General features: G+C 47.1%; 1 protein-coding gene across 1 annotated transcript; it reads right to left on the bottom strand.

Moving 5' to 3' along the window:
* Positions 1-548: 548 nt before the first annotated feature.
* On the bottom strand, positions 549-9591 carry LOC146771107 (uncharacterized). Its single transcript, XM_085640350.1, has 4 exons — positions 9490-9591; positions 9288-9386; positions 9008-9148; positions 549-8823 (listed from the first exon to the last, which is right to left on the bottom strand). Exon 4 carries the CDS (start codon positions 6489-6491, stop codon positions 2544-2546), a length of 3948 nt encoding a protein of 1315 aa, XP_085496476.1. The 5' UTR covers positions 6492-8823; positions 9008-9148; positions 9288-9386; positions 9490-9591; the 3' UTR covers positions 549-2543.
* Positions 9592-10105: the final 514 nt, after the last annotated feature.

Below are 10105 nucleotides of genomic sequence, written 5' to 3'. Positions count from 1 at the left end.
GAAAGACCGTGCACCCTAGTCTTTAACACAGACCCGCATGACCAGGCGGGGACACACTGGGCAGCTTTGTTTATAGCTAGGGACAAGGTTACAGTGTTTGACAGTACAGCAGAGTTCCCTGAACACAGACTCTATACACGGCCCATATTCAAGTTTGTGAAAAAAGCTGCAGCGGTGGTGGAGTATAACAAGCTGAGGGTGCAGGATTCCATGGCCATCACATGCGGGGAACACTGTATTTATTTTATCAGTAAAATGTCAGAGGGTCTATCGTTTAGAAATTTCTTAAATCTATATTCGAGGGATCTTGTTAACAATGACAGTATAGTTGTGAAATATGTAAAAGAAAACACAAGGTCGTCGGTCAGACCTTTGAAAATAGAATATGCAGCTTGTCAAAACTGTAAGGGTTTATAACAGTCGTATGCTTAATGTTGAACATGTAAAATAAAGACATTATATTTTTTAAAAAACATGTATTCAGACTCCGTATTTCAATATACATACACCTTAAATCTTTTAAAAGACGACTGAGACGGATTGAAAAGTTATAACATGTGTTTATTACAAACAGGTTGGTAGTGGGGTCATTAGTTTCACAAACCTTATTGAAGAAACCAATGAAGTAGAAAACACCAGGAACGTTTATACATATAATACACACAATTATTCAAAAAGTCTGTGGAACCCTCAAGGCGTAATCCACGTGAGGGGTTTGGGCATAGTCTTTTTGCGGGGCGGCACAGATGCTGCAGGGGTCGACCATGTCGGGGATAGCCTTCGAGCTTCAGAACCTGTAGGCGATGGTAGTAGGGGGTCCTTCAAAGTGTCTAACAGTCTTCGGTGTTCATTATTCCCAACGAGCGTGGAGGGTATATTGAGTTCAGCAGCGGCCCTCAGAAACTGCTCCCACCTTCTCGGTGCATTTTGAGGCGTTAGGATTTTGGGGTGCGTGAGACCTTTGACTAGATCGTACATATGCGACCCTGAAACCGGCTGGCCCTTGTAGAGAAACTCTCTTCGTTCATTCCAAGAGGTCAGGTCTTTAGAAGCGGCTAGTTTACTCATTATCATCTGCGCAGCCCCTCTGTGTCTTTGACCTATATTTTTTAAGAGATCTCCAACAAAGGTATCTGAGGATGTCGCAAGATCGGGAGGAGGCTGCATGGGTTGCGGGGCGTTGGCTGGAGCTGGGGGTTGTTCAGAGTCTGGGGTATATAGAGTCAGCTTGTTTTTCTCGGTATTCCCCATGGTGTATGAATGTAAGAATTTTTTGAGAGTGGCTGTGTAAAGGTTAGCCTTGTCGTAGGGATTTAGATCAGTCCTGCTCAAAATGTCTTGAATTTCAGTATCCAGGCGTAGAGTCTCATTTCTACGTATATCCCAGGCATTGTCCGAGGAAGACCCCAGATGCTCCATTTGCTGTCTAGGCACCAGATACATTTTTGTGGCATGTTCCATCACCGCCCCGTGATGAGGCTTGTAATTATAGGTATAGCAATGCCCAACAAGTTACCTATAAAACCCCCAGACTGTTTCACCAGTTTCTTCTTTGTGATGAGCGAGGCCCTTTTATTACTGAGCTTCCTGATAAGACCCCTCTTCTTCTTCAACACCTGTAACTGACGCTTTGATATCGGAACATTGCCTTTTAGGGTGTTTAGGGCTATTTCTGAAATGGCAGACACTAAATCGTCAGAAGCGGCGCCCAGGATGGCCTTTCTGTGTTGGGGGCTGGCGGTAGCAAGCATTTTCAGGAGCCCTAGATTGCGACGTAGGCGGTCAGACATGGTCACCACTGAGCGTTATAATGGCCGAACTGTAAATGGCTCTAAAAGACATCAGTGTTGCTTTTTATAGGGCCTAGTCTTGGGCTTTGGGGTGTAAACTACAGGGAGCTCTGGGGGAAAAATATCAGCCCATAGTCTATAGTCTTCTAGAGTTTCATTTTTTAAGTCTACCAGCAGGTACCCGTGGGGTTTTGATGTAGCGTCGCTAAAGGCCTCCATGAAGAAGTGTGTGTTTCCGGGGTACATCTGTTTAGCTATGACGGATATTTGTTGTTTGTCACGGGGGTTTTTAAATAAAACAAGGTATGAAGCGTTGAGAGCTATAGACCGACTGTTCTTGCCCTTGTAAAACAAGTTCTGCACAATGTAGCAGATGCTTAGATTGCGATGGTGTGAATATTGAGTAAAAGCTCTCTCTAACTCGGGATGATCACCCCCTTCACGCATCAGGTCATCAACAATTATCATATTTACATGGGTTGGGGGCAGTAGCTCATCATCGTTGAGGTTATCCGGTATACCCTCTATAAATTTGATATGGGGGGACCGACGGCCCAAGTCTGTATAAAGAGACTGCCAGCATGAATAAAGCCATACAATATTGTTAGGGGTTTGTGATAAAGCAGAGTCGGCATTTTCTAAGAGCTTTTTTATAAAGTAGCTTTTACCGCAGTTTGAGGGGCCTGCTAGAACGCAGGAGAACGGATGCTGTAACCGGGTGTCCATGTTGTGGCGGTTGTCTCTCTAATGGGGCTAATAACCATAAGGCAGTGTTTTATAGTCGCTGGTCAGGACCCTTTTATCAAAAACAACTCGCAATGTTTTATGTAGAGGTTGGGTTGTGATTTCCCACTTCTTTTTGGATCTGACTATGCAGGGTTGGTTCACGACTATGGTTTTAGCATTCTCAGAATCGTCTGCTGTAGCGTATTCATGCACCAGATTCTTCAGACTATCAAAATTGATTTTTAGGGTGTTGCTGACATTTAATGTTATCCCTTTGACCTTCATACACACCTTGTTCTTGTTGGTACGGTAACTGTATGTTTTAGGCCCTGAGGAAGTATATTCTTTTATATACTCATCCTCATCTAGCTCACTGGTTAGATTACCCAGATAATCTCCTAGAGGAGGGTCTTCATCCCCAGGCTTGCTGAGAAAAATCACTGAATCTGTATCGTGATACAAGCAGCGATCCTGGAGCTTATTCATAACCCCATAAAGCTCTAGACGAGCGTGGGCTGTCGTGAAGCAGGCTATGAAAATGTTTATGTTGTTACTCGTTGTGGGGTACTCTTGGGCATATTTCCAACACAAAGCCGCGGTATCGTCATCGATAAAATCGCAGCTGTACACCTCGTAGCAGGGGGCAAACAGGTACTTGAACAGTTCATCAGGTTCTGATATTAAGGTAGTATTTGAAAGGTTTGTGCGCTGTGCAAATTTTCCCCATAAGGAGTTGAGACAGAGTTTGGCTAACTGTCGGCGTGCAGGATTGACCTCTATCAGGTGGGGGCGTAAACAGATACCCTCATGAGCGTAGTAGTCGGCGATGTATTTCTGTTTTGCACCCTGACTAGTACACCATTCAGGATACCCTGAGGCCTCCTGTTTGTCTCTGAGAAACAAATTAATGTAGGGGGCAAAGAGTTGTGTTGTAGTGCTCTTAAAATGCCACACTTCGTGTACTCTACCTAACCTGTACCCTTTCTCTAAGTCAGCTTGTACCTCGTTGCTACACCAGGTCCCTGTGAGCATCCTTTGTTCATCGGTGTGTCTGCATCCCGCAACCTCTTTAAACATCGCACATGTTCGACAGAGGGGGAACATCAGCTTACCATTGACTCTACATGGTAACACAGGGAAGTAAAGCTGCTTAGGCGGATAGATTTCACATTTGATAAGCCCAAAGTATTCGGATAGGGGCTTAAAATCTCTATAGATGATGGTTGGATGACCCAGTGGGTACAACTTCATTTTGTTCACAAAAGGGTACAGACTGGTGAAGTCGTAGTAGTGTATTTTTTCACCCTCACCAACGGCCTTGTACAGTTGTATGGCATTTGTACGCCCCCCAAATAAGGCATCTCGGGGCTCCAAAGGTGTTGGTAAATCATGAGTCTTAAGAAACGAGCAGAGGTCTGTGTCAGTTTTTAACATGTCTAACCACTCGTGCTCCCAAAGAACTGTCAGAGCAAAGCCCTGATTTTCAACATACTGGGCCTTTGTCAGAGTACGTCTGTATAAGTGTTCAAATTTGGTACCCAGCATTTTGTTATACTCGTGGGGTTTGTAACACTTGGGGCAGCCGTGGTAAAAACAACCGTTGAATTCAAAGGCTGTCGGCACACCCTTAATTACAGAGTACCCGTCCAGGTAATAGGGTCCCAAGCGGTATTCACCGCCCTGTAAGGCATGTTGAATCTGGATGTCCTCCTTCTCAGAGATGTGCATGAGCCACTGTATAGAGGGGGTTGAATAACGTTTCTGTTTACCGGTATAGAGGTCTGGCGGCACTAGAGCTATAGTTTCCGGCACTAAAAACATGTGTTTGTAGATGGACATACACATGGATGCCAGAGTGGCGTTTTGAAATGGGTCTATGTATTCGAACGCTTGTTGTATTTTAGGGATTTTGGATGTCAAAGCCTTGACTTTCTTAGGCCTTGTCTTAGGTTTCAAGGCCGGGCCTTCTTTAGTCATAGACACCACAACATCCCTGAAGAGGTTACAAGCTTGCCGGAGGATCATTACATCAGCCTGACAATAAGCTTTCAACTCTGTTTGAAAGTGAAACTCCTTTTCACGGTTTTCAGAGTACCACTGTAGAAAGCGCGCTTTCTCATCAGGCATCATGTATTCAACCCCGTAGCTGTCCGGAGGAGGTATAGGTCCCACATAATTCTGGTTAGCCCAGGTGTTAAAAAAGTGTGGAAAATAACCTTTACATCCTGGGAACCCAAAGGCCTTTGGCAGCATGCTCAATTTCATGGGGAGGAAATTCAGGGTGTCTATGAACCGTATTTTTAAAGGACATACTGTCATCAGCATCAGTTTAGAACCCTGGGTTATGAGTTCCACCTGTATCTTTTCACGAATCATGTCGAGTAGAATAAAGAAGGAGTCATAGGCTTTCGAGTTGTGGGCGAGCATGGTATATCCTTGGAATTTGGCTTGAATGAAAGTGCTTAGGAAATCACCAACACACGTTCGTCCCTCAAACTCCCAACTGACGTCAGAGGTTAGATGGTGTGCGTAAATGTAGTTAGGCTGGTGTACCCCCGTCTCTTGTGTGCACTCTATATCAAATACTATATAGTCTTCGGTCTTGGTCTGCGGGGGACCTTTAACCATATAACATTGGTGGTTGGTGCCGGCCTTGTAAGACACGTGGCAGCGGGGACATATCATACCTTTGCACTTGTGATCCACTGCCACATATCGCCCACACTCGGTGCAGTCCTTTTTAGGGACGCAGTTGTAAGATTTCTCGTGTATGCTCAAGCAGTTTTGCGAGCGACAAAACATCCTACATGTGCCACACCTCACCTTCAGGGTGGTGTCTTCTATACAGCCGTCCCTCTGACACATCTTACAATGCATTTCACACTGGTGAAATGCTTTATTGGTGTATATTTGGTCGCAGTGGGTGCACACATACCTGGCTCCCAGAAAACCTTTAAGGTTCAAGATGCCGTAAAAATGATTTTCAACGTGGAGGACATATACGGTCTTGTTTCTCACAGGTTCCCCGGTTGTAAAGTACTTCCAGGAACCGCTGTGATAAAGAACTTTCACCGTCACGGCGAAATAGTTCTCAAAAAGACCTACATCGCCAAAGCCGACCATTCGGTCAGGAGGTATTTCAAGAACCTCATGGGCTTCAGCAGCTCTAGACATGATGACAGCGTCAGGGGTCTTGCGATCCATCAGCAGCCCCACGATGCTGGCCGCCAGACATGTATTGGCCGAGGCGTTGCTAAAGTTGAGCAGCCACCTCTGTTTCTTACCAATTAGTTTACTGTATAGTATGCTCTTTAAGGGTCTGGAAACACCTCCCCCCTCACGCCCTCGTACAATAAGGGCTATGACTCTAAAAGTGCCATAGGCGACTAGTTCAGCCTTACTCTGTAAAAGCCTTGAGAGGTTTTCTAAAAATTGCATAGCGTCAAAAACATCTCGGCTCTTCCGCCTGGTGAACAAAGGAGTGTCAAAACCCTGCCCCTGGAAGCGGAGTTGGAAAAAGTCATTAGGCCCCACATCTTGTAACAGCCTTTCTATGAGCGCCTGCACAGCCTGATGTATAGCTAGAACACCATGAGTGTTTGATGTTATTTGGTTTAGGTTAACAAATCTAAACTCCTCATAGTGTTCTACGGCCCTAAACCTCTCTACTTCGCGAGTGTAACTTCTAACACTCTCTAGAAACAAGGGCTCGGGTCCCTCATCATTAGGAGTGTGATTTGTGGAGGTGTTCTCTGGTGTGTCATTTTGGGGGGTCGGGGTGGGATCTGTCTCAGGGGTCCTTGTAAACCTGCGGGTAGCGCATATTCGAGCCTTCTTCAGCTTATGTATTAAAAGCCGTCGTTGCGTTGTACTATTAAGCCACTTGTGGTTTTTTTTACGGGCCCAGGCTTTTCTAGATACAAAACCCCCGCCTATCTGAACAGTCAGGGCGGTATCATTGGACACCTTGTTCATGGAGGCAGCCGCTACAGTTCCACCCCTAGGTCCTTCTGAAGGCTGTGGTGTTTGGAGTTTTAAAGCCAGCCCCCCTACCCCTTTCAAATGGCCGACCCTCGGTATGTTAGACCCTGACCCTATGTATTGTCGGTGGTGAAGTGCTGGGTTAAGTGTTTCAGGCGTTGCTGTTGAAGCTGCGGTACCTTGTTTGAAGGGGTTTAGGGAAACATCGGGGTCTTGTCTGAGGGGATGTGGGGAAACAGGGGGGTCTTGTTGGTTAAGTGTTGGGTTAAGTGTTTCAGGCGGTGCTGTTGAAGCTGCGGTAACCTGTTTGTAGGGGTTTAGGGAAACAGCGGGGTCTTGTCTGAGGGGCTGGGGGGAAACAGTGGGGTCTTGTCTGAGGGGGTGTGGGGCAGCAGATGGACGCTGCTTGAGCAGTTTTAAGAAGCGTACAGACTTTGTCACTAGCCTCTGGACCTGACGGCTATATTTTAGAGACCGCTTATGAGCACCAGTCGCTGTGGGGGTCTTTAGGGGTTGGCCTTGTCTTAGTCACCATTGTATACCATGTATGTCGGCCACGGCTGTCTGACACATCTGTATGATCCCATTTTTACACAGCCCAGTCCTTGCAGCGATCAGATGTTGGGCCTCCCTCCTGTTACAGCTCTTGGTAAACCCCAGATCAATTCTCATGATTGCGCGGTGCCCCTGACGCCTTAATTTTCGAACAGCCATCTGCATCTCTTTTACATGAGCCTTGAATACATCTTCTGCATTTACAGACACATCTTGTCCCTGCTTAGGGGGGCACACTTTGCACTGTCTTATAAATGGCGGCAACTCCGCAGCACCAGCTATACTGCCACTAGTGGGCGCGGGGCTGGAAACAGGACTGTACACAGGTATGACAGATGGGATGGACACAGGCCTGTACATGGGGCTGGCATCGGGGCTGGACACAGGACTGTACACGGGTATTGCAACGGGGCTGGACACATGCCTGTACACAGGTATGGCAGAGGGGATGGACACCGGCCTGTACACAGGGCTGGCATCGGGGCTGGACACAGGACTGTACACGGGCATGGCCGCGGGGCTGGACACAGGTCTGTACACGGGTTTGGTAGTGGGGCTGGACACAGGTCTGTACACTGGGTTGGCAGTGGGGCTGGACACAGGACTGTACACGGGCATGGCCGCGGGGCTGGACACAGGTCTGTACACGGGGTTGGCAGTGGGGCTGGTAGGGTCGTATGCTCCCGGTGGGGTACCAGGGGACAGAGGGTATGAGGATTGTGAGGAGTTGTCGTTGTAATCCTGGGGCCTCGCTGAAATGTTTGTGTTAGCGTGTTGTGCCTGGTTACCGGTGTTCTGTAAACCCTCTGTGCTCAAAGACCCAGGGTACGCCTCTTCTGGGGTTCTACCTATGCTGTCTACCAACCCCCTCATCAGCGTGAGTGCGTCGGTATCTGTGCTAGAAGGACCTTCTACGGGATGTGTATTACCCACTGTTGAGACCCTTGGCCGGGCCTGAACACTTACAAACGGCTTTGGCGTCTGCTCAGGGGCGTGCACCTCTACACGGACAGTTATTTGATTTGCCAATGTCTGGGGTTTCAGGGCGGTGGGTGGCTCCACTGCAGCCTCAGGGTTGCTGAGGACCGCGGCTATCTGCAACTTAGGGACCCCCGGTTTCAGCTTCAGATATTTTCTTGAGAGGCGTGTTGTTTTAGCGGGTTGCGGGGGCGCCACCTCTTCTACACCCTCCGGTACATCTATCGTTGCCATGGGTTTCTTGGGTGTATAGGCCTCATTCAGGGGCTTAGCATCCTTTTTTACAGATAAGTCTAAGGGGCTATCTTGGGGCTCAGGGGTCCTCTGGTTCTTCTTCTCAGGGCTTAAGAGCGTGGCTTGGACCTCTGTGAGCACCGGCGCTGTCTTCTTGAGGTTTAAGGGCTCGGCTTGGGGTTCTGTGAATACCTTGATGGACTTCACACGTTTTGAAGGGTTGTGACGGTTCTCAGAGTGCCTATGATCCTTCTTAATGAGGTCTGTGATTGAGACACCTTTCCCTTTAACACCCTGAGAGGGCTCAGAAAATGTTTGTAGCTGTTTTACACAGACCCACCCCGGTGTTATCTGTGTTTGTAATTGCTCCGCCAGTGTTGACCCCGCCCCTGTGCAGAATGTTCAACCTGTTGTTTGGGGTGTAGTACGTAGAGAGTTTCTCCTGGCGTACACTCCTACTCACGCCTTTTGCGCCGCTTCTGTTGTTCTGGACGACTGTTGTTATGTCCCTTAAGGGCTGCGCCGACCCCCCCACCAGCCGCATGTTTCTGAGACGCTTCTAAAATATAAACAGAATATATATATATATTAGATGAAACATAAAACAACACATGCAGTCAAAACCATCCTGAGTTCTACACAGCCACCTTTTTATATAGGCCTTGGTACAAGCCGTTGTACCCTTCTGCTTGAGAGTCTGTAACACTGGTAGTACTTTTCACACCCTTTTGTAACAAACACACCTGGTAGCGGTCTTTTTGCAGCTCCTTTCTTTGACAGGGGTCCCACTTTAGAAGTTGAAGCTTTCCTCTTCAGAGGGTTTTCTTTTGAACGCTGCGCCGCCTCTTGGCCCGTGCCGCCGTCCTGGCATACCGTGGGGGCACCTGTAAAGAAACATAATACCCAACATTAGGCATCTTTCGCCGGAGTCCTCCTATACACCCTCAGGGTCAGAACTCTGGCCTACCCCGACAGCTCCCTAGCGCCTTAGACAGTTTAAATAACAGCGGTCTTTTTAATTACTTGTAGGAACTGTAGTGTTTTGCACAGTGTTCATAGCTCCTTGAGCCTCGATGTCCCTCATTAGCTCTTCAAAAACTTGCTGCAGGTCGGGCTCATAAGCTGTAAAATCATACATACACGAGAACCGCATTAGAAAAAAGAGAACTTGTGCGTTATTGGTTTACAAAACTACATAGAACTACACAACTCCTAATATATATACCTGGATGCGGTGTTCTCAACTGTACTGGGTTGTTAGTTATTACACTGGTGGCCAGCGCAAGGGGTGCACCTGTAACTGCGGCATTTGCAGGGTCTTGCATCTGTATTAAATAAAAAGCAACTGTTTTAAAACACGCCTTTTCTTAAACAAGGTATTACAATTTGAAACAATTCTTGTAGGCGCACACACACACACACACACACACACACACACACACACACACAACTTTTCCTTTTGTAACGTATCGTTTGCTACCTCTCGCATTTTGGCTGCTTTTGAAACTTGCACAACAGCCACCACTACCTCATGTAACGTAAATTCTGTTTTAGTGTTTTGAGTGTCTGCCATTTATTGCCCTCTGTGTACTTTGTATGCTCTTGTAACCTGCACACGTCACTTTTTCCTTTTGTAACGTATCGTTTGCTACCTCTTGTATGTTGCTTGCTCCTGATACTTGCACAAATGTCACTATTGCCTCATGGACCATAACGTTTGATTTGTAACATGCTCACTTGTGATTTTTCTCCTTATGTATAATTTCTGCTCCTATTGTGAAGCGCTCTGACACCTTCGGGTAAACACACACACACACACACACTCACACTCACACTCACAC

This window comes from Triturus cristatus, unplaced genomic scaffold, assembly GCF_964204655.1.
Source record: "Triturus cristatus unplaced genomic scaffold, aTriCri1.1 SCAFFOLD_207, whole genome shotgun sequence".
NCBI lineage: Eukaryota > Metazoa > Chordata > Amphibia > Caudata > Salamandridae > Triturus > Triturus cristatus.
Note: the sequence above shows the minus strand (reverse complement) of the source record. Positions and strands in the feature narration are given on the sequence as shown.

What these genes read in the sequence shown, in the direction of transcription:
- LOC146771107 (XM_085640350.1), bottom strand. Translation starts at nt 6,491, where the DNA reads ATGAACAAGGTGTCCAATGATACCGCCCTGACTGTTCAGATAGGCGGG.